Raw genomic sequence first — 25,140 nt, 5'->3', positions numbered from 1 at the left:
GGGGTTGGGCTAGTGGTTAGTGAACGGGTCCAATCCCAGCAGTATCAAAGGGATAATCGTACAATTGTAAGACTGTAATGTTTCCTGTAACATTTCACACAGTCTGCTATGATATTGTGTAATATAAAAATAAGTAAGAGGGTGAAAATAGATCACTTACTACCTAGTATTTTATTAATTTCTGTAAAAAAAATACATATACTGTACTTCCATTGTTTAAGAAATTGTTCAGTAGGTCTGAGCGAATCATACACTGGGCTTCTCATAGATTAAACTGTCCTTCAATAGTTTGTCACAGCATTCCTTCTTCTTGGCTATTTTATCTAATGTGATATAAATTCTTACACTTTGCAGCAGCTCAATAAATGATAGCATTCTAGCAGAGTCCTCAGCATTGTGCAAGTTCAGTTTGTGGGTAGAAATTTTCACAGTCCTTAAACTTCAAAAATACATTTTGGCTGTTGAGCAATTGCTGTTGTAATCTGGCATGTTTAAGGTTTTACGATACTGTAATAAGAGTCCAAGATGCAGCCACAAAGGGAATTTCATCTCCTGGAGATAAATGTCTGCCCTGTAAGCATACTTTTGCATCTACGATTAAATATTACAATATAATTAAACATTGTTCCTCCAGCCTTAGGACTTAATAACTTGAGACTGGTAGTTCAGTTGCCTAAGTAATTTAAGATTGCAATCAACAATGACAGTATCTGGTGCAAATTACACTCTTAATTGACTAGGCAAAAGATCAAAGCCAGTAACATTAAAATTATTGTCTGCAATGGAAGGAGTTTTATTATTGAACACTTAGCTGCAGTTTGCCTGCTTTGTAAAGTTTCACTCTTAACCTTACCTGGGAAATAAAATCTACAAATGACCGCATCTAGATTACTTCACATGGACAGGTGAAAGTTTACTAGGTCAGGCTTAGTAATATTGTGCAGCATATTTATATAGACGGGTTACAAGAATGGTGGAAGGTCTTAAGCATAAAACGTATCAGGAAAGACTTAATGAACTCAATCTGTATAGTCTGGAGGACAGAAGGAAAAGGGGGGACATGATCGAAACATTTAAATATGTTAAAGGGTTAAATAAGGTTCAGGAGGGAAGTGTTTTTAATAGGAAAGTGAACACAAGAACAAGGGGACACAATCTGAAGTTAGTTGGGGGAAAGATAAAAAGCAACATGAGAAAATATTATTTTGCTGAAAGAGTAGTAGATCCTTGGAACAAACTTCCAGCAGACATGGTAGATAAATCCACTGTAACTGAATTTAAACACGCCTGGGATAAACATATATCCATTGTAAGATAAAATACAGAAAATAGTATAAGGGCAGACTAGATGGACCATGAGGTCTTTTTCTGCCGTCAGACTTCTATGTTTTTATTTGACTTGAAAAGGGAAAAGGGGGGGGGGGGCTTCAACCTGTGCATGGACACACACCTGGTGGCAACTTTTTGAAACAAACACATCTTGCACCTCAAATTAAGACAAATAAACTTTGTTGTTTGGTGTTGCATGAATCCCGGAAAAGAACTTTGCATAACCTAATGTCTGTGGACTTCTTTCCTGTAATTTCTGCATAGTGCTTGTTCATTGCAAGTTGCTTCATAAGATATTTAATTATTAGAGCTGTGGAATGCTTTTTAGAACTGTTTCACATAGCACCGGTGTGCAAATGCAGCTTCAGTTTATGACTCATTAAAGAAGTTATGTCTTTCTCTGGGATTATGCGGAAATTGTAGCTGCATAGTTCTGGAAACATCTATAGTTGTCTTAATGAAACAAAAGTTGGATGATGCATTTGTACTCCTGTGTATTCTGAAGTATTTGTTCTGAATCAAATCTGAGGCATCCCTCAATCTCTATTAACTATAGTGGCCAGATTTGAGTTTTGCATTCAGTTCTTAGTTTGCCATTACAGCACTTGAAGAGTAATTTACTATCCAACAACAATAATTGGGTCATACACACAAGATTAATTGTGTGTTAGCTGATTTTCCAAATCCAATTGGCCACCAAAATTTCATTTAGGAACACAGTATATTGTACTTGCTTTCTATTTCACTAACACTGAAGTGTGATTAAGGCATCAGGCTAGAAACCAGGAGACCATGAATGCTAGTGCCACCTTGGGGAAGTGCTAGTTAAAAAGCCATGTGTGTGATGGCTTGGGCCAGTCAAATTCTCTCCGCCGTAAGAAAAAGTCAGTGGCAAACAATTTCTTTGACAAGAAAACTGTAGGGGTTTGTCTAGCCAATTTTTGAACATCTTATTAGACCCAGAATGGTCAAGTCAGCAACTTAGAAATTTAAATTATTTATATCATTCATTTATTCTAGATTTTTCCTATTCCCTACATACCTGTTACTTAGAACAGAAGAACAATATATAGCATCAATTATAGACTTAGCATGTGAAAGATCTCAGGTTCAAGCCTTGCATTTCACTGCTGAAAAAAATTTTTTTTCCAGAGCTATTGGCAGTTACTATATTAGCTAAATATTACCTATCTAATCTAACTAGGATACCTCTTCTCACAATGCATAATTCATTTGCACAAAGCATGGCGATAGCTGCTGCTTTGGATGTCTATAAAGGGGAGTTGTATAATTAATGAGGGAGAGAGGTCTTACCAAAGATTTTGAAGAATCAGTTCCTTTTGGGCTGAAGTTGGCATGCTTCCAGTACTCTCTACAAGGACCCACAATGACTGCAAGCATCCCAGAGGCAATTATTTGGACACAGCAAGAAACCAAACGTGAGATGGCCTTGAGTCTTGGCTTAGAGTTTTATTTAGGTATGATATCATTGTCTCTGTTCTTAAACAATTGGTTAAAAAAGTTTTGCTGATAGTTTCAAGCAAGTAGAATTCTTTTGCTCAAACTTTAGGCATTGCGCCATTTAAAGCATTTATTTCATAACAACATTTTTGTACCAAAAGTGCAAACTTTTTTTTCACGAAAATCTGTTACTAAATTCCAATACCTTGGGTTAAAACTCAAATGTGAGATAACTGCTTTGGCATGAGCTGAAAAACAAATGGTTCAGACCTTTGTGTTATAGGTTGTGTTTAATCCTTAGATGTATGGATTTGTGATCTTCATTGTTCCTGTGCAGCACAGTAGTCGGCCAGGTTCCAGTATTTAAATCAAAACAGAATTGTAATCTGACAGAAGAGCAATTGCCTTGTGTTACTAGCTAGTTAGACAACCCTCTTGAAATTTGTATTCCAATTCTTCACACTCATCTCTTTGGCTTCCTGCTCAGTTAAGTATTAAGCCAGAGCCCCTAGAAAGATAGGTGAAACATTAAGCTACAAGGAACAATTCATTCTTCAGGAAGAATAATAGTAAATATTTACTTTCTTTATGTATATCTATCAAAAATATAGGCCTATCTTTCTGCCCACTGTCACTACCATGATGGCCCCATGAAGCTATACAAACATTCTTTCCTTTGAAAGAAAAGGTATTATGCTAAATATGATATATTTGGCGCTGTTTGAATGTGAACTTTGTGTTTCACTATAACCCTGATACCAGTCGAATGCGATCAGGGTGCAGATTTCACAGATCGCTTAGAAATTGTCAGTAGATCCTCAATATACACTGCTCAAAAAAAATAAAGGGAATACTTAACACAATATAACTCCAAGTAAATCAGACTTCTGTGAAATCAAACTGTCTACTAAGGAAGCAACACTGATTGACAATCAATTTCACATGCTGTTGTGCACATTCAACTTCGTACAGAACAAAGTATTCAATGAGAATATTTCATTCAGTCAGATCTAGGATGTCTTTTTTGAATGTTCCCTTTATTTTTTTTGAGCAGTATACTTTCTGCTGAGATGATAATATGCTTAAATTTTGTACCTTCATTTGAATCCAAGTTAGGAATTCCCAACCATTCTTGGTTAGTGGGCCCATTTAGGTTATTGATATATTGCAGGGGGTGCCATGGTGGGCATGGACGTTCATAAAATATCTTCCCACTGAAGTTGCTCTTTATCCCCCTCTCTTTCTTCATAATGCTTTCTATTAACTTTGCTTAAGTCTGTCTTTAGTTTTGGCAGCCAGCCAAAAAAAGCATTGGGCTGAAAACTCTATACTTTTTATTTTCTATGAAAGCCTCCATGTGATATTTATTTCTGGAAATAAAGGTTATGGTTGAGACTGGTGTTTGGCTTTGCAGTGTGCTCGCTTTCCTTATAATTTTAGTTAAATAATCAGAAATATGGGTATGGAGATTTGACAGATGCCAAGAAAGGAGTCTGTGGTCACGTTGCTGTCCATATGCGCGCATTGGGAATCCAAGCTCCTGACTGTGATTCATTATAGCAGACTAAATACCTTCTTTCACATACAGAAAAGATCCCGGGGCTAAGAATGTCTCACTTAAAGACAACCCCTGGATACAAATGGGCTGCCTATTACTAAAAATAGGGGGTGGCATTCACCTTCCCTGAGCTGACAAACCACTGAAGCTGTGTGTTTTAAATATGTAGTCTGTTTTCAGCGGTTCCTGAAAGTATGGTGCAGCTTTGGTGGTTCATCAGCTTGAGGCACAGTGGTTAGAGTACAGTACTGCAGGCTACTTCTGCTGACTGTCTGCAATTTGGCAGTTCGAAGCTCAAGGTTGACGCAGCCTTCCATCCTTTTGAGGTTGGTAAAATAAGGACCAAGATTTTGGGGGCAGTAGGCTGACTCTGTAAACCCCTTAGAGAGGGTTGTAAAGCATTGTGAAGTGGTATATAAGTTTAAGTACATCTGAGGAAAGACAATACTGTCTGCCATTTTAAATAATAGCTTCTTTGTAAGTATGAATTCTGACTTATCAACAAATTCAAGTTAAATTCAGAATTATGAATACAATTTGTTCTTAACCTGAAGACTGCCTGTATAAACGTGACCCTTAATGGACTGGCAATTCTCTTTTTCTCTTTTCAGATAGTAAAGCTATTGTTGATGGAAATTTGAAACTAATCCTAGGCTTAGTATGGACCCTTATCCTCCATTATTCAATCTCTATGCCAGTGTGGGAAGATGAAGGAGATGATGATGCCAAGAAACAAACACCTAAACAGAGACTATTGGGATGGATTCAGAACAAAATCCCATATCTGCCAATAACAAACTTCAACCAAAATTGGCAAGATGGAAAAGCACTAGGTGCCTTGGTTGATAGCTGTGCTCCAGGTAAGCCTCCTGTGGGTTTTTTTTTTTACATGGCATATAACAATAACAGAGCTTTGGACAAAAATAACTTTTTTGTAATCTGGACTTGCACTTAGCATTTTGTGGACTGCGAGGTATGGGAGATATTGCTAAAAAAGGGCTAAAAAAGTGCTTAAAGGGTTTTTTAAAAGGGGCAGCTTTAGGGCATAAGCTACTGTTTTGATTTTTCTGTTCCAAAATAATGGGGAACCATGCTGTTAATGTTGACAGCTGGGACTATTTAAAAAAAAGTCTGAGTCTTATTTATTTATTTTGTTTATTTATCCGTACCCCCTTTTTAATTATTTTTACAAATAATTCAAGGCAGCAGGCTTCTTCAACATGCCATCCTCCTCTTATTTTCCCTACAAAGACAACCATATGAAGTAGGTTGGGCTGAGAGAGAGTGACTGGCCCAAAGTCACCTAGCTGATTTTCCTGGCTAAGGCTAAAATGGAATGAGCTTTCAGAGCTTGTTTTTCAACCATGATGTAAAATTGTATTTTACTAAGAAAACTTTTGTGCTTGATAAAGAGTCATAGAAAGTGGAAGCTGTACTGGATGCCATCAATATCAGTATTTCTTGAAAAAATGCCCAACTTTGGAATCTTTAGACTTGTTATATTGTAAAAGCAATTTCTCCCTTCTTGACTCCCCAAGTGGAGTGGGTGGGGTTTGGGCTTCGCTCTGCACTGAAAGTTTTGGCTGACAAATCGCCCTTTAGTTTTTGGCTAAATGTACATGCTTCTTTAATGACAGAGATTTAATTTTCCCCTAATTCCTATCTTCAGGTCTCTGCCCAGACTGGGAAAATTGGGATCCTAAGAAGCCTGTAAATAATGCTCGTGAAGCTATGCAGCAAGCGGATGATTGGTTAGGTGTCCCTCAGGTATGGAAAAGGGAGAGGCTTCAGTATATCTAAGGAGTAGCCTATAAACTAAACAGCCATATTTGATTAATGTTTAGGAACAACATTATTCACCTGTCAGAATATGGAATGTGACTAATCCAATAATGTGTTTATCCAAGTAATGTACTTCTTGTATGAAATAGAAGTGGCTACTTTGTGAAAGCTTTTTTAGAATATATTTGAATTTGAAGGTTTCATTTTCAATAAGATAACAACAACAACAACAACATATATTTTAAGAAGATACTTGGTTGATACCTAGGACGCTGGCAGAAACCCATACCAACCATTAGCACTAGTCAGTGGTATTTGTGTCACTTCTTTAAATGCTCCGTTGACTGAGTTTAATGTTTAATGGATAAAAGAGATTAATAATAATAATAATAATAATAATAATAATAATAATAATAATAATGGCAAAATACTTTGGGGCTTGAAATGAATGGTCATGGGTTTTCTTGTTTTTCTGTCCAAATTGTGTATTATTATTATTATTATTATTATTATTATTATTATTATTATTATTATTATTTACAAATAGTACCAATCCCATTTTTAACTGAAAATTCATTGAGTCTGTTCACAAAAGGATTCAGTTAGCTTATAAGTATATAAAAATCAGTCTGAATGCCTACAGAGCTGCCCAGTTCTCTTTCTACTGTAAAAATAGAAAAACAATCTGAGAAAAATGTTTCTCAGCTGGAAATATTTGCACTGTAATCCAACATGTCTAAATAGCACCTGAATGAGATGGTGTTAAAGTAGATTAATGACTCTGTTTGTTTTTATGTACATTTCAGATCATGCCATTTATAGTTGCTTTTTTTGGGGGGGGGGGATGATGATATATCTGTTATTATATAGATGTAATATCTATGGGAACCAGAAGAACATTACACTGAATTTCCTAAAACAATAAGTTATTAAAAATATATGATAAAACTGATAACACTTCCTCAATTTTGAATAACAGTAGTAGTATAATTTAATAGGTAGATTAGAACCTTATGCACATTTTTGAAAAGGCTATTTGCTTTTATTAATGTGTTTAGTTAACCATAGTTCCAAACCTAAACAAATAGTTAAAGGAGAATGTTGGCAAGGAAGATGAAGGCTTGCTTAATACTGTCCTTTTAATGGTTTTTTAGGTCATTGCTCCTGAAGAAATCATACATCCTGATGTGGACGAACACTCTGTTATGACTTATTTGTCACAGTTCCCCAAAGCAAAGCTGAAACCAGGTGCTCCTTTGAAACCTAAGCTTAATCCAAAGAAGGCAAGAGCATATGGCAGAGGTAAGGTGCTACGTAATCTGGTTTTGGTCTCGGGACTGGCATTAATGTATTATAAAAAGGGTTTTTTGGAGCTTTGTTTGTTTTGTTTTAATTTGTCTGTGTGATTTTAAGTTTCATATGTTTTTATAGATTTTTATTTGTTTATTACACTGTGCAGACACTATTGGAACTGGGCAGTTATAATAGATTTAAATAATAAATTGGCAAGGCTTGGTTTATTTATAACTCTGATGGAAGAGCTAGTTGATTCTTACTATATCGCCAAACATCTCTATATTTCATTGTGTTCCTTTGGTGCACTGCTAACATTCAGAAATTTGGAAATTGTCCAAAAAGCACTCCTACTTTCATATGAATTCCCCAATCCTGTGAGAACCAGTTCAGCAAGGCTATTATTTTTGTATCTATAATGTTTCTTTACATCACATTCTTGAACAGATTATTGTCTATTTCTCTAGACTTAAGTCTTTGTATTCCATAACTGTCAGGTAGATAACTAGCTTGAAAAAGTAGATGAAAACATGAAGAGAGTTAAGTCATAGATATTATTTGAAGCCAGATTACTTCACCCAAGGAAAGTTTAAAAAAAAAAAAGATACACACATACACAGTTCTGTTATGTGTGTACAGTATCTTAAAAAGACATGTGTAAGTTTGTTTGTTGTATATTATAAGCTGTTTTTATTATAAGTAAGCTTGCAGGACTTTTTCAAATCTAGGAGAATTTCTGGACATATTTAATATTACATTAACTCATAATTTGTTTGGAGAAACATTTGAATCTTATAAACAATGGAAAGAATAGTTGACAAAGGACTCCCTGGAGAAAAACAAGATTTCTTGAGAGTAGAATCATCCAAGACAATGGAAACATGCATGTGTTTTAAGGAACAAAGTTATCACAATCTGTAGACCATGCCCACTTCAAATTTTACGGAGGCAGTTTTCAGAAGCTATTCTTGTGCTAGTTATGCTGTAATTTTTGTATTTTATGGACACTAAAGTAGAAGACTGTATAAATACTTGTTTTTAGAAATCTCATAGATATGTGAGGGAGAAGAAAACATTAAAAGAATGGGAATTGCTGGTTCAGGAGCATTGGAGCATTGCAAAGCTAGATTTATGGGATTGCTGGGCACTATTTTGGATGACTTAAGCAAACTTAAAGTTGTCTGCCAGTAGTGATTAAGTCATGATAATTTAATTCAGTGTTAATTCTGAGATCATATCAAGATTCAGTAAATGAATATCTTTACATATAAGCATGTTTTTAAAATGTGTTTACAGGAATTGAACCTCATGGAAATATGGTCAGACAACCTGCCAACTTCACTGTTGATACTATCAGTGCTGGTCAAGGTGAATTAATGGTTTTCATAGAAGATCCAGAAGGAAACAGAGAAGAGGTGTGCTTATTTTGGGATCTTGGGTAGAATGAACAATTGCTCCAGATATATTTTCTTGTAATTGGAAAATAATTATATAAATACCAGAGTATTTATTTAGAATGTGTTTTATGGGACTATAGTGCATGCATAAGGCCTGGGATTCATTCCTTGCAGTTCAGGTACTAAGCTATTTATTTATTCAGTTTTTATATGTCAGTTATCTGAATTTTTAGAACAGTTACAAAGTTAGAATACAGTACAGTGATCCCTCGATTTTCGCAGTCTTGATCTTTGCGAAACGCTACACCATGGTTTTTCAAAAAATATTAATTAAAAAATACTCCACGGTTTTTTTGCTATACCAGGATTTTTCCCACCCGATGACGTCATACCAAGAGTCACTTCTCTGTCTCTTTCTTTCCTGTCATTCTCTTCCTCCCTCTCTCATCTCTTTCTTTCCTTCTCTCTCTTTCTCTATCTCTCCCCCTCCTGCTCTCGAGCTGCGAGCGAGCGGCGGGTGGCCGGGCGAAGGGCAGGCGAGCGGCGAGCGGCGGGTGGGCGAACGGACAAGCGGCAAGCGGCAGGCGGGCGAATGGATGAGCGGCAGGCGGGCGGGCGAACGTACGAGCGGCGAGATGTTTATTTTATTTATTTAGATACTGTAGATGTTTATCTAATATTAGTTGCACTTTCGTCGCTCCCCGGCTCCACCATCTGCGCATGCGCGGCCATGGAAAAAAGGGCGCGCATGCGCAGATGGTGTTTTTACTTCCGCACCACTATACCGCGGAAAATCGATTATCACGAGAGGTCTTGGAACGTAACCCCCGCGATAATCGAGGGATCACTGTATATCAAAAACAGAGGAAGTTGCAAAAATGAATGTGAAAACTAACCTTTAAAATAATGGGAAAAGATATGTGGTTGGCTATTCTAAAGGTAGGGAAACTGGAGGCCAAATAGATTTCCCAAAGATTTTTCCTAACATTCTGTGAAGGACTCAGGAAAAGTTGATGGAGCACAGCCTTTTCTGTGTATATCAACAAACTCTAGGGACATCTTCAGTTATTGATTTTAATATCTAGACATGTTCATAACAGGACATATTTTTTTCGGACAGGTCCTAAGCCATTTAGGATTTATGATGAGGGAGCTTACACTCTTTGTTACCCTGTTGGTAGGCAAAATCATATCTATTTCAGTACACTTTTGATGTATAGATTGATCTGAGTGCTAAGGTGAATTTGTGTTACATACCCTTTATTGATGGATTTAGAACTGATATAGGTTTGATTTGCATGTTTGATTATCCTTCTGTTACTCTTATTAGCTTCACTGAGTCACATTTTCAATGGAAACTTAGACTAAAGTATGAATCCAATAGGTTTTTCAGTGGCCTTGCATTACAAAACAATTTTAGACACTTCTCTAACTAGAAAATTAAGATTGGCTCTTTCATGTCATCGTCTATTATCATGCTCTAATGGAGGGCTTTGTTTCAATGGGATAATTTTTTCCGGTGTTTGTTTGGGATGAAAAAGTTACAGTGAAGTAAACTTTTCTTGTGGAGGAGCATTTTTTCCAAAGGTGTTATTTTAAGCTTAGATACCAGGAAATGATTGCAATTCTTAGTGAATATATTGAGCCAATGTTCCTTTTTAGGCCAATGTGACACCTGACAATGACAAGAACAAGACATTTGCTGTTCAGTACTTGCCAAAAGTTACAGGTCTTCACAAGGTAAGGCAATTTGAAGACTTTGTATATAGGGAGGAAAACTTGAACTGAGAAATATTTTCTGTAAATGTATGGTGGTGGCAGCAATAGTTATACTTCACAACAATTCCTCCTTCTGGAATATACATCTGTGACCCCAGCATCTTTAGTTTGGTCTACCAATTATGAAGCATCTCATGGAAGCAAAGGCTTTATCTTATATTTCTGGGACTTTGTGAAATTCGGCCCAAATAAATTGTGATGGGTTTTGATTTGTTTAAAATCATCTCATCCACTTTTATTTAAACTATTAAATGTCTTTTCAGCCATGTCTCTAAGTAGTCCTCAATGTACAATTGTAATTGAACCTGGAATTATGGTTGTAAGTCATGTGGGTTTTTAAGTGGGTCACCAGTGACCATGATTAATTTTATGCCTTTTTTGGTAGCAGTCATTAAGTGAATTATCACAGTAGTTAAGTAAATCCCTTGGTTGTTAAGTGACTCTAGTATCCATAGTGGTCATTTTTTGATGTAAACTGGAAGAAAATGTCTGTTTCCAACAGAAAAACGTGATACGTTACAGCCATGTAACCATATTAGGTTTAATATATATTTTATTCAGGGATTTTCAGTACTTCAGATCCATACACAAAAATTTGCTTTGGAGGTGACATGGATGCAAGCTGCATCTCTTAATTCATCTTCAAAAAAGTTGTATCCCAAGAAAATAAATCATTTGAGTTAAGGAGACACAGGGGTGTCAAACTCGATTTCATTGAGGGCTGGGTTGGTTGGAGTGGGTGTGGCCAGAGTTGGTGTGGTCTGCTTGATGTCGGGGGCACTTGCGGCAGCCTGATTCCTCTGCCAATGAAAACAGACTCCTGAGCTGTGCTTCTGACTGTCATGGCCTCCTGCAACCCTCTGCCAGTGAAAATGGAGCTCCGGAGGGGTTTCCAGCAGGCTAGATCTAAGCACTCCACAGGCTGGATCCGGCTCATGGGCCTTGTGTTTGACACCCCTGCTCTAGCAGCATCCCTGTGCTCATTTCAAAGCACCATGTTGTTGCTTCCTTAACACTATTTTCATGTCAGTGCCAGTGGTAACTTTTCTACCGACAAGGGATCATTTTCATTACCTTTTTAAAATACAGGAGAATGGGCACTAGCCAAATCTCAGGGATGGAGATGGAGTGTTTTTTAAGAAAAGAGTCCTCAACACAGAAACACATCCCCTTGAGTGGCAGGGACTTTAAACATGTCTTTTTAAGATAAGCAATTTGGTTGGGTTGGTTATGGAAAGAGATGGCTGTGGAGATACTTCAGTGCTATGCAGAGGTGGGCTGCTGCCAGAAGGCCTAATTGTGCACAGCTCCAGTATAGAATAGATGAACATAAAACACTAATTGCCTGCAGCTCCATGGTTCTGGAATGCGAGTGCGGAATCGACTGCAATTATACTTCCTGCACCTGTGCAGGTAACAAAATTGCACACAGGGACTTTTCAGCAAGGTTTTTTACTTCCCCACACGCGCATCCCTATGCACGAGTTTGCTACCTGCACAGGTAACATAGAGACATAGAAACATAGAAGTCTGATGTACAGGAAGCATAATTGCGCTCGATCCCACACTCATGTTCCAGAGCCGTTTTGGCAGCAGCCCACCTCTGATGCTATGTGACCACAACAACTTTCATAGTCAGGAGATGGTCTGTCACATACGCTCTCTACATGGGGCTACCTTTGAAAAGTGTTTGGAAACTTCAGATCGTGCAGAATGCTGCCGCAAGAGCTATTGTGGGGTTACCTAGGTTCGCCCATGTCTCTCCAACACTCCGTGGCCTGCACTGGCTTCCAATCAGTTTCCGGTCGCAATTCAAAGTGTTGGTAATGACCTATAAAGCCCTATATGGCATTGGACCAGAATACAGTACCTCCGAGACCGTCTTCTGCCGCATGAATCCCAGTGGCCGATAAGGTCCCACATAGTTGGCCTTCTCCGAGTCCCGTTGACTAAACAATTCCGTCTGGCGGGCCCCAGGGGAAGAGCCTTCTCTGTGGTGGCCCCAGCCCTCTGGAATCAACTCCCCCCCGAGATCAGAACTGCCCCCACCCTCCTTGTCTTTTGCGGAGAGGGACGACATACAAATCCAATAAATAATAATAATAATAATAATAATAATAATAATAATAATAATAATAATAAAAAATTGCTTAAGACCCACCTATATTGCCAGGTATGGGGGAATTGAGACATCTCCTCCAGGCTTATATAGTTTTATGTATGGTATGTTTGTGTTATATGTTTTTAAAATAATGGGTTTTTAGATATTTTCTTTTAAATTTTAGATTTGTTTATTGTACACTGTTTTATTATTGTTGTGAGCCGCCCTGTGTCTGCGGAGAGGGGCGGCATACAAATCTAATAAATTATTATTATTATTATTATTATTATTATTATTATTATTATTATTATTATGCATCAGTTGCCAAATGCAAATTGCAGTAGTCTGTTATATTTAATGTCAACATTGTGAATTTTTTAAAGGTTTCAGTTCTATTTGCTGGCCAGCATATTGCAAAGAGTCCATTTGAAGTAGATGTTGATAAAGCCCAGGGAGATGCCAGTAAAGTAACAGCCAAAGGTCCAGGCTTGGAAACAACAGGAAATATAGCTAATAAGCCTACTTACTTTGACATCTACACAGCAGGTAATTCCTAATTTGTAGGAATATTTAAAGTTGTGTAATAAGTTGTAACAAACAAATTGCTTGATATCTGAACCCTTCATTTGCATATTTGAAGATGAAGCAGCTAACATTTTTATAGAAATTAAAAATTTTATTTAACAATTAGATAAAATTAACAAGACTATTCATTGTTTCTTTAATATTGTGACATTGAAAACTATAGTTTGGGAGAACACTTAAACAGGCCTTCAGAGGTCATGGATTCTGCGGTCTACTTTAGATTAAATCTTTGTGTTCAGAAATCTTTCATCCGAAAATCACAGAAATAAGATTTTCCAATTTCAGCACACACACAAAAAAAGACCACAAATGTATTCCAGTCTTTTATTAAAGTTTTATTATTTTGCCCGGACCGGTGAGGTCAATCTGACCATTTCTACTAATTCTGCCATATTTACAATTTGTTTCTCCTTTGTGGGTAGGTATTTTGAATTGGAGATCTTTTTGAATTGCATCAGTCATCATTGACTTGGCTAATATTTCTCCACAGTCTGCTAGATGATGAAGTAACTAGGCGTGGCGTTTTTTTGCTGATGAACTTTGCATGGAAACTTAATTGTAGTTATCTTTATTTTGCTAAAGATACCAAAGATTTCCCAATCTGGATGCATGTCTTAGGCCGTGTTGCAGAAGAAACATTTACTGCTTTTGACCTAAATGATTTTCGAAATACCTAGTTGGAAAAAAACTAAGTTTTAAAAAATCCTAGCTTTTTTTTTTGGTCTCAGATATTAGGGTTGTAGAAAGCATCTTTCAACTCTGCCAATTTTATTTTTATGTTCAGATTTTATGGCTTTAATCAAATATATTGTGTTGAATATTTGCAATAAATCGGATGCCCCTGAAGGCAAAACTGCATAATATTAATCCTCTATAACTTTCATCCTTTTTACTAATTGATTTTTTAATATTATGCATTTCCCTTATCTCACCTATATAATTGGCCTTTAACTATCATGGAAGCTACATTTTGAGTTTAACTTTTCTGTCTTCTAGGTGCTGGGGTTGGTGATATAGACATAGAGATTCAAGATCCTCAAGGAATAAACATTGCTGAGATTATGGTAGAAGACAAAGGAAATCAAGTTCACCGCTGTGTTTATAAACCTCTTCAAGCTGGGCCTCACACAATAAAAATAATATTTGCTGGAGAACATATTCCAAAGAGTCCTTGGGGTATTCTTGTTGGGGAAGGTATGTTTTAGAGACGGATGAAATATTATATGCATATTCATATTAGCCTTTATATGAATACAGATTTTTTAAACAAAAAATTACAAATGCAAGCTAATTTTTCAAGAAATAACATTCTGGCTTGGTGAAGAGTGATTAAATTATCCCTTGAAAACTCTTTACTAATTAAATGTAATTGATCTGCCATTCTAAATGGTCCTGTTTTTCTTTTTGGCACTTCAGTAGAGTACCTTCTTGCTATATTTCTTAAACCCGCTATATTTTCTTTATTTTTGTATCGTAACTCTTTTTCCCCTTCTGAAATGATACTGGCTTTCTATTCCATCCTTGCCTACTCCTGTGCTTTCAGACCTCTGCTTCCTTCTCCTGATCCACTCTCAATATGTTGGAAGTTGGACTTCACTGCTATTGACTTCCTAGTTGAGCAAGCTCTTGTCGGTAAGATGTGTTCAGGGTGACCATGTATGTGTTGCCTTTTTTTGTCCCTGGAAATCTATTCTGTAAAGTTTGCAATTTAAAGAAATGCTACAGAATGTTGCAAGCAATTTCTCAGACTAGGGAGATTCTTGCAGGCAGTCTTCAAGAGGTTGTGCTGCCTTATTGCAAATAGCCAATTTGGTTGTAGGAGATTTGAAAGTAGAAACTTATTGATTGGAGTTAAACTTTAGCTTGCTGTTCATATCTTCATTCTGCTAAAGTGAGCAAACATGCAAAGAACAGCTAATGCACATAGAAAAAATGATTAGGAAAGTGAGATGCCACACATGCATGGTCAGAGTAGTTTGTGTGGAGCATATGCTAATACCTTCAAAAAAAGGTGGCTGATTGCAGAAAGATAATATATTGAATTGGGCTATTGCAAGATGTCTGGGGTATGTTTAGAGAAGCTGCAATATCATGATTAGACAAATGGTGATAGGTAGGTTCTTAACTTAAGCCAAGGAGAAGTAATATAGTGTCTGCCGAATACTTTGTCTTTTGAATTTTTAAAAAACAATAAGAACAAGAATAAGAATGGGAAATTAGCATATTCTGCAAGCAGCGAGTCAGCTTATAGCTGTGACTTTTTAAGGCATTCTTTCAAGAAATAAAAACGGTTGATAGCTGCAGCAAAGTTCTTTGTGCACACTTACTTAAGGAAAAGTAATTTGGAGTATCAGAGGATAGCTTGATATGATTAACTATGCACCCATAACAATTTATCAGATAGGCCTTCCCCATGGAACTACTTTGCTAGAACCTCCAACGTGTGTCCTCAACATTTTAAATGTTTCCTCTGTCGCAAATTGCCCCTGGCTTGATCTTTTCTAAGCTGCCTTCTATTCCCCCTATGGCTTCTGTCTATTAATTATTCTAATATATCTAGTAATATTTGAAGACCATGTGCATGTTTCTTCGCTGCTATATTAGAATTTCCTTTTCCAAGCACATCTCTGGGGTGGGCTTGCCTGGATTATTTGGTTAATTTCTATAGAACTCCTTTTACTATATTGTGCTTTCTTTCTCCTAGTCTTCCTTTCCTCTTCCAATACACTTCAAACTAATTCTGAAAATTTGTTTAAGCTAGAAAGCTTCATGCTTTTAAATTGGAGCTCTAAAAATGGGAGTATTTGGTTGCCTTTTACTGTTGTCAAATACATAGCTATCCTGCTGCAACCATGGACAAAAGACTTACTAATATTTAGTATATTTGTATGTGTACATAGTAAAGACTTTAACCAAGAACAGGCTTCTTAAGGCTACAAAATGGTATTCAGGTTTTGCATTTCATGTAATGTCTTATCCATCTTAAAGGAAGCCAAGAGAAGCTGTTCCAGCCTGGCTTGGTTAAATTAAATATCTTTAGGAATCAAAGACTGCATTCATGTCTGTCTGCAATTTGCTTGTAGCCTGCAATCCAAATGCCTGCCGTGCCAGTGGTAGGGGCCTCCAACCCAAAGGAGTTAGGATCAGAGAAACTGCAGACTTCAAGGTTGATACTAAAGCCGCAGGGAGTGGAGATATCCATGTGGCAATAAAAGGACCAAGTAAGTGTTGATCTTTTTTTTTTCATTGATTTGCACCATGATATGGGTCTTTTGCAAATAACTACAATCTGCTTCTGATTCTGCTATCTGCATGTTGACTTTGCTACTCAAGAGAACTCTAGAAGTGAAATAGAGCTCCACTTTTAACTGAGATATTTATTTAATATATGGATAGAAGCAGGAAAACACAAATTTCACTTAAAATAACATATCATTTACATGTTCATAGAGAATTAACTTGAACTACATAAACCTATGTGTAAACTTTGTAATCTTGGATATGGTATCATATTTGATGAGGTTCTTGGCGAAAATGTCTGCAGGAAAATCCTTATTTGATGACAAGACTAAACTTGTAGGAAAACATAACTTGAAAAAACCGAAACCATACTAACTCTGATATGCAAAATGGACAGAATAGATTTTCAGCTAAAGTTCAATTCTCCAACTTATAGGGGAGAAGCTACTATCTGTCTCCAACTTGAGATTCCCTCTGTGTGTGGGTTTGTGTAGATCAAATCATACTACATGAATCAACTTTTGGTGGAGTTACTCAACCTTTTTGAAAGAGATATCTGTATCTTATGGAAAAGTTGATAACCTACAAGGTTAATTTCAGATAGGAATGTTAACACAAGAGATTTGCATAACAAACCTGACTTTCTATATTTGGCCAACCCTTTTTAACTAGTCTTGAAATAGTTTACATATGTTGAATTCAACTGGTGTGATCACATCAGGTTTTCAAAGCTGTCATTATTTTCCTGGTCTATGGGCTGATGATAAAAATAACTCAGAACATTACCCTTTGCATATTCCCTGGAGTAGAAAACCACAAACAAACTAGGGTCTTTAAATTGAGACATCATGATTTAAACAAAAATTCTTTAGCTTAACAAAACTACATCAGTGTGGAAATTGCAATGAACTGAAAGATCATCTATGTGGGAGTCAGATTTTTAATTTTGGGAACATAGCCTGGTTTGAAAGGGATTTCTGGCCTCCAAATTAAACAAATGGAGTTCCATCTCAATTTCATACAAATCAGTATGGATTTTGGGGAGCCTTTGATAAAATGAGTTGTAATATTTACACAATGCTGCTTGAGCATTGTCTGGAAAATGTTGCCAACTGTGCAATAGTGAAGACAATAGGCTTATATCAACAAACTTTAGAATTTTTAGACACTCAAGAAAACTAAATCAAGTGGGCATTCCCTAAATATTTGTGGTCATGAGGTCTGACAAAGCTTAAGCTTTCCTTGTTTTCACATATGACATGCATAATGTTGCAGACTAAGGAATAACATCAGGAAATGAATTAAGCATGGTAACGTAACACTTTTACTCATCACATTCTTCTGGAAATGTTTATGCTGTCTTTATTACATGACATGGGGTAGTTTCCCCCCTTCGCAACATTTTTTGGATGAGAAGAAAAAAATGACTTCATTCTTGGCAATTGATCTTGAAACATACAATTACCTATATCTAGAGAATATAGACTAGAGGTATTAAAGACTAATGCTAAATTAATGATATTTTTCAGAAGGCTTGGAAGAACTTGTAAAACAAAAGGAATTCATGGATGGAATATATGCATTTGAATACTACCCAGTAAGCCCAGGGAAACACGTTGTCACAATTTCTTGGGGAGGTCACAACATCCCAAAAAGGTGAGTTGAAACATTCAATATGTTGCAATTGAAAGTGATTCCACAGTAAATTATTTAGAAATCACGGGAGTTGGAAGTACATTGAATTGATGACAGTTTCAGTTTTAGTTCTCAGCTTTACTGTGGGACAAAGGAATATCCTGTCTTTCCAGTCTAATCTAAATTTAGTAATAGATACTAAGAAACAAAAAAAATATACTTTGGTGCAGGAAGACAGTTAGCACATCAAATTCCCAATTTAATTTTTGTGTTCTTCCTTTTCCTGACAATACTAATGGGTGTCCACATGGTTTTCTCTGATTTTTCATCTTAAACTCACCTATGAGGTGACTTAGGTGTGGAATTAGATATTTGCTTTAAATTGTTTGGTAAGCTTTTTGATAGCCCTTTGGTTGTTTCTGAAACTTTATAGCTCCAATCTGTTACTGATTGTTCTCTTTCAATAAACAGATGTAGAGGAAATATATATGTGACCAGAGTTGTTGCCTCTTAATTTTTCCTAATTCGACTTTCTTCTCCTAGCCCATTTGAAGTGCAAGTCGGTTCTGAACCTGGTCCTCAGAAAGTAAGAGCTTGGGGACCAGGCCTTCACGAAGGAGTTGTTGGTAAATCAGCAGACTTTATTGTAGAATCCATTGGTCCGGAAGTTGGATCCCTAGGTAATAACCTGGCTCATTACACTGCTTCCTTCCAAAACAGATGTTACATGATGGATGATGTCTAATTATTTAAATAGTAAGAATTATCTGTTGTTGAACTAATGGGTTGAATCTTATCTTCTAACTATGTTTAAATGGAATTGGCTTTGCACAGTGCTTTTGATGTCAGTTATAAGTCTATACCCTATCTTCATCTGAAAAGATTAGCAGTAAATAATGACCAGTCATTTTTTTCTTCAGGGCTATCAAGATAATAACATGATTAGCCTTGCCTTGAAACAGAATCTAGTATTATAAAAGTACAGTAGTAAAGAACATGCTAACAAAAATCATAGGAAATGCTTAGCTCTGTGGATTACAGGTATAGAATCACAGTGCAGTGCATGGATTATTCTAAAATATGGCATATATATTATAAAAAAATGGCATTTCCTAAAAATCGTAAATTTGAGTGCCTCTAACAACTGTTAAAATCTTTTTTTCCCAGGCTTTGCTATTGAAGGCCCATCCCAAGCAAAAATTGAATGTGATGATCAGAATGATGGCTCATGTGATGTGAAATATTGGCCTAAAGAGCCTGGTGAATATGCTGTTCACATTATGTGTGATGATGAAGACATCAAAGATAGCCCTTACATGGCTTACATCCATCCAGCATCTTTAGATTTCAACCCTGACAAGGCAAGGATACAAAGAGATTATGATGATGATTCTACTCTTTTTATATATCGTTCAAGGCAGCAAGTATTATTTACCTAATAAACCTGCCTCCTATGAGGTGGATTTGGGCGGAGAGGGAGGGATTGGCCCAAAGTCACACACTCAGAACTCGTTTTTTCTTTTGAAAAGGTTTAGAAATTGTAAGAATTTGGTAGTTTTGGGGATTGGAGCTACTCTATCACATTAGTCCTGAGGCCTGAGTTGCTAACTAATCACTGTACTGTTAAATTCAAGATTGAGTCTCTTAAATAAGGACAATCTATGTTACATGCTAAATGAAGAATCATCTCATAATATTTTTCTTTCTTAAAAACATGTATTTATTTTTGCCTCACTTTGGCCAGTATGTGAATAATAGGTACAAGCCTCTGTTTCTGGTTAACTTTAGAAATGTAATCCTTGAGAAACTTATTTGATGGAAGAATGTATTATTATTATTATTATTATTATTATTATTAATAATAATAATAATAATAATAATAATTTATTGGATTTGTATGCCGCCCCTCTCCGCAGACTAGAAATGCATGTTGCATATGCTTCATTTGCAAAGCATATTTATTTTTGATACTTAAGTCAATCAGATAAGCTTTAAGACTCGATGTAAAGAGCAAACTTGGGACAATGCAGTGTTAGTAGTATCAGGCACGGCTCTCCAACCTGGGCAACTTTAAGGCTTGTGGACTTCAACTCCCAGAGTTCCTCAGCCAGCTTTGCTGGGAGTTGAAGTCCACAAGTCTTAAAGTTGCCAAGGTTGGATGCCCCTGGTATAAGGGACTATAAAGGCATCTTGGTTTATTCTCTCACCTTATATCTTTCTAATCTTTTTCTAGGTAAAAGCTTATGGTCCAGGGCTTGAAAAAACTGGCTGCATTGTGAACAATCCTGCAGACTTTATAGTTGATACAAAAGAAGCTGGGAATGCTCCCATGAAGATATATGCACAAGTAAGGCCAAAGATTCACGCAGCATTTGCTCCTAATCCATGTAGTGTTATCAATCTAAGCATCTTGAATTATGAACACAAATTCTTCTTAAATGTAGTGGGGCTGTAAAGAATACATCATAAGGGGCTACCCTATCTCTATATTTGAAAAGATTTCATTTGGCATACATCTTTATTACAATGATGTGAGTTTTCTGTCACCTAATTAAGAAGAAATTAGGAATAACAATATCATATGCAGCCAAAAAATCAAAGGAAGAAAGAGCAGAACACAACTACCACACAAATAGAATAGTAAATTTGGAAAAAATCCTCCAACAAGACCCCACAAATAATCAAACAATAAACCTACTAAGAGAAGCCAAATATAAAATAAATACTTTAGAACAACAGGAACTTGCCAAAGATATAAAATATTTAAAACAAAAACACTTTGAATCGGCCAACAAACCACGTAGATGGCTCTCGCAAAAAATTAAAAAAGCGAGAAGCGATAAACTAATCTATCACTTAGAAGATAAAAACGGAATATTACAATACGATGAACAGCAGAAAAAAGAAATAGTGAAAGATTACTACCAAAATTTATATAAAGAGGAATCAGTAGAAAGCACTAAAATTGCCAAATATATAAATGAGAATAATATACTAAAGATAGAAGAGCCAGATAAACAACTTTTAAACATGAAAATAACTCTACAGGAAATTCAATTGGCCTTAAAAAAACAAAAAAATAATAAAACGCCAGGACCAGACGGACTTCCAGGAGAATTTTATAAATATAATAAAGAATTATTTGAACCTATACTACTAGAAATTTACAACGAAATCCTGGAACAAGCTAAAATCCCGAATACTTGGAGGGAATCATATATCACAATGATACCTAAAGAAGGCCTGGACAAACAAAAAATAAGAAATTACAGACCAATATCCTTACTAAATGCGGATTACAAGATTTTTATGGCAATTCTCTCAGAAAGATTAAAAAATATATTAAATAAAATAATCAGCCCGGACCAAAACGGATTCCTACCTGTTGTGGTTCCGTCTGAGGCCCCTCCGGGAACGGCTGACCTTCTGTCGGTTTCCAGCTCAGAGGGAGAGGCTGAGGAACAGGAGGTGCAGACAGACGAGGAGGAGGAATCCCAGGCTGAAGAAGAGGGAGGACAGCCAGAGTCCCACCAGGGGGAGCTCTCCCCAGCAAGCAGCCTGGATTCCTTAGAGGAAAGTGCACAAGCCATAATTGATCTGCGACAACGAAGAGCTACTCAGAGACGGAATCAATTGGCTAAATACTTTCAGCATTAAAGTGGCAACAGCTGGGTTTGGGTGTGGTGCTCTTGGGAAAGGCTAAAAGGCAGACCCACCCTTCCTGGCTTGTGGAGTTTTATCTTTGAGAGTCGTGGGACCTGACTGTGAATTTTGGCGTCTTGGAATCCTGGTTTGTGCCTTTGACTATTGAAACCTTGGGGGGGGGGTGCCAGCAAGAAGCTTGCTGTATTGTCTGGACATCAGGACCCTGCTGTACCGTATTATATCCTGTCTGTTGGGAAGAACAGGTTTTCCTCTGTGCTTATTTTTTCCAGTTATAAAATACTTTTGGCTTTTACCAGAGTGTCTGGCTGTTTTTTCCAGTTGGTGTTGAGGTCTGGGGGAACCCAGACAGAACACCTACCTAACAGACAAATTTCAAATTGTACGAGGACAGTCCTAGATATCATAGAATACTGTGAAGTCCATCCAGGAGAACAAGTAGCCCTGGCATTCCTGGACGCACAAAAAGCTTTCGATAGCGTCAACTGGCAATACTTAATAGCTGTAATTAAAGAATTGAAACTGGGAACCAAATTCGAAAATATCATTAAAAATACTTATACAACACAATCAGCCAGAGCAATAATCAACAATGACATGACGGAACTAATTTCAATAGAAAAAGGGGTAAGACAGGGATGCCCAATGTCCCCTTTGTTATACATATTAACCCAGGAAATACTACTAAACAAAATTCGACTAAATAATGAAATAAAAGGAATTAAGATAAAAGATGAAGAATACAAATTACAGGCATACGCAGACGATATTGTACTTTTCCTAGAAGATCCTATAAGATCTGGCCCAGAATTAATCAGAGAAATAGAAATTTGTGGGGAACTCTCAGGACTAAAAATTAATAAGCAAAAAATGATGCTTATGACAAAGAATATGACTATAAAACAAATTAAAAAATTGGAAGAAATTACAAATCTACAAACCACAAAAAAAATTAAATACTTAGGACTAATACTATCAAATAAAACTTCATCTCTTAAAAAAGATAACTATAACAAACTCATACAAGAAACTAATAAAAACTTAGAAAAATGGAAAGATTTGCAACTATCCATGTTAGGTAGAATCGCGGTGATTAAAATGGACATCTTACCCAAATTCCTCTACCTTTTCCAAACTGCCCCTATTAATATCGAACAATTTTTTTTTAAAGAGATTAATAAAACTTTTTCAAAATTTATTTGGCAAAATAAAAAACCCAGAATTCAATTCAGATACCTCCAAGACACCAAAAACAGAGGAGGATTAGGACTCCCCGATCTGAAACAGTATTACACTGCAGCGTGCCTAACATGGCTAAAAGAGTGGATTAATCTTACTAATAAAAGAATACTGGTACTTGAGGACCATGATCTACAGTTGGGGTGGCATGCCTATTTATGGAAAGACGATAAACAAAAACAAACTGTCTTTAACAAACACATGATAAGAAAATCTCTCCTTAAAACCTGGTATGAGACTAAAAGAAAATTTTACAACAAAATTCCTAGATGGCTATCTACCATGGAAGCCATAGTATATCTGAATTTAATAGACCCTACCAAGACCATAAAATATAAAGATATTTTACATCCAAATGGAGAAATTAAAACTAAACAAGAATTGGAAATACAAAATTATAGGATGGACGAGTGGACATATATGCAAATAAAATCAAGATATAATAAGGATAAACAAATACCAGGTATAGCAAATTCCACCCAAACTCTAGACAAGATCTTAACAGGAAACGCTGAAAAACAGATAACCAAACTATACCAGATTTTACTAGAACACGAGAAAGAAAAAGAGATGATTAAAAATCCAATGGTAGCCTGGGAGAAAAACCTACAAAGAAAAATCCATATAGCAGAATGGGAGAAAACATGGAATACAATAACCAAAATCACCCTATCATCAGCCTATAAAGAAAACTATTTCAAACTATTTTACAGGTGGTATCTACCACCGGCAAGACTTGCCAAAATTTACCCAGCACTACAAAATGTATGTTGGAAATGCAATAAAGAAAAAGGAACTTTCTTCCATATGTGGTGGTCCTGCCCTAAAATCCAAAAAATTTGGGAAACAATTTACAAATGGTTAAAGGAAATCACGAAGGAGGAAATAGAGTACTCACCGGAGGGGATGCTACTCGGAATTTGGAAAAAATCTTACTCGAAACAAACCCTTTTTTTAGTGACTCACATAAATACAGCTACAAGAATTGCAATTGCGCAAACATGGAAGAACAAACAGACCCCCAATATAAATTTAATAATAGAAAAAATATATACATGTGCAGAAATGGATAAATTGACAAACCTACTTAAGGGAAACAGAATCAACGAAACTAAAAGCATGTGGAACAATTGGCACGAGTGGATTCAAAGGAAAAGATTTGTATAACCTTATACAAAATAGCAGTACAAACCTTAAAAAAAAATGAAAATACCATTTGAATGTTTTTACCCTGTTTTGCATTGCATAGTATTAAGTTAATATCCATATAACAACTGTAACAGGTAAAAAAGTTGGATAAGACCTGTAAACTGTATAAACAAATTGTGATATATGTATCTATAAAATAATAAAAAGATTTGCAAAAAAAAAAAAAAAGAAGAAGAAATTAGCACCTCAATCAAGGGTAATACAAACCTCTTGCTAAGTACCATCAGTGGTGGCATCGGCACCATTTAGGTGGTAGTTGGCCGATCCCTGGCATCTAGAACAGGCCAAAAACGGGACACATGGAGACCGAAAACAGGACATGGGAGGCCAAAAACGGGATGCATGGAGGCTGAAAACGGGTTGTGCAGAGGCAGCTATGGGTAATAGCAACCCCCACAGCATAGCATAGCTGATTGGCGGCATTCTGGGAGGCTGAGCCAATCAGCAATCAGCTACTTGTGCTAAATTGAGCTGTTCTGAAACTGACCAGGTTGTTTGCTGTTTGCTGCAAGGAGGCAAATTGCTGGGAGGCAGATGCCAAAGAGTGGAGGCTTCGGCAATATTTGTTCTATAAGATGCACAGACATTTCCACCCACTTTTTTTTCCCTGGGAAGGGAGTGCATCTTATAGACTAAAAATATGGTGACTAGAATTCATAGATTAACAGTAGGACAACTGATAATTTTTATTTGACGATCTAATGAAGAGGAGGTATGAAGAACCTGTTATATTGAGGATAGAGTGAGTTACACCAATTCTTCATGATTTGGCTTCATTATTGAAGGTGGAGGAGATGTAAGTGAACACTTCCACCACCTGCTTTTCCAGTACATGGCAGTGTGTATTTGGCATTCAATCTACATCTTAT

General features: G+C 36.5%; 1 protein-coding gene across 4 annotated transcripts in view; it reads left to right on the top strand.

Moving 5' to 3' along the window:
• The window catches only part of FLNB (filamin B), a 110,996-nt gene that overhangs the window by 38,170 nt on the left and 47,686 nt on the right, over positions 1-25,140 (top strand). For all 4 annotated transcript variants that reach the window (XM_070738433.1, XM_070738432.1, XM_070738431.1 and 1 more), the window contains exons 2-13: positions 4,960-5,208; positions 6,018-6,115; positions 7,285-7,432; positions 8,720-8,838; positions 10,483-10,560; positions 13,084-13,246; positions 14,282-14,479; positions 16,369-16,506; positions 18,055-18,181; positions 18,704-18,840; positions 19,328-19,521; positions 20,394-20,507. In XM_070738433.1, coding sequence (XP_070594534.1) covers positions 4,960-5,208; positions 6,018-6,115; positions 7,285-7,432; positions 8,720-8,838; positions 10,483-10,560; positions 13,084-13,246; positions 14,282-14,479; positions 16,369-16,506; positions 18,055-18,181; positions 18,704-18,840; positions 19,328-19,521; positions 20,394-20,507 — 1,763 coding nt within the window. The remainder of the gene's footprint in view (positions 1-4,959; positions 5,209-6,017; positions 6,116-7,284; positions 7,433-8,719; positions 8,839-10,482; positions 10,561-13,083; positions 13,247-14,281; positions 14,480-16,368; positions 16,507-18,054; positions 18,182-18,703; positions 18,841-19,327; positions 19,522-20,393; positions 20,508-25,140) is intronic.

This window comes from Erythrolamprus reginae, chromosome 2, assembly GCF_031021105.1.
Source record: "Erythrolamprus reginae isolate rEryReg1 chromosome 2, rEryReg1.hap1, whole genome shotgun sequence".
Lineage (NCBI taxonomy): Eukaryota > Metazoa > Chordata > Lepidosauria > Squamata > Dipsadidae > Erythrolamprus > Erythrolamprus reginae.
Note: the sequence above shows the minus strand (reverse complement) of the source record. Positions and strands in the feature narration are given on the sequence as shown.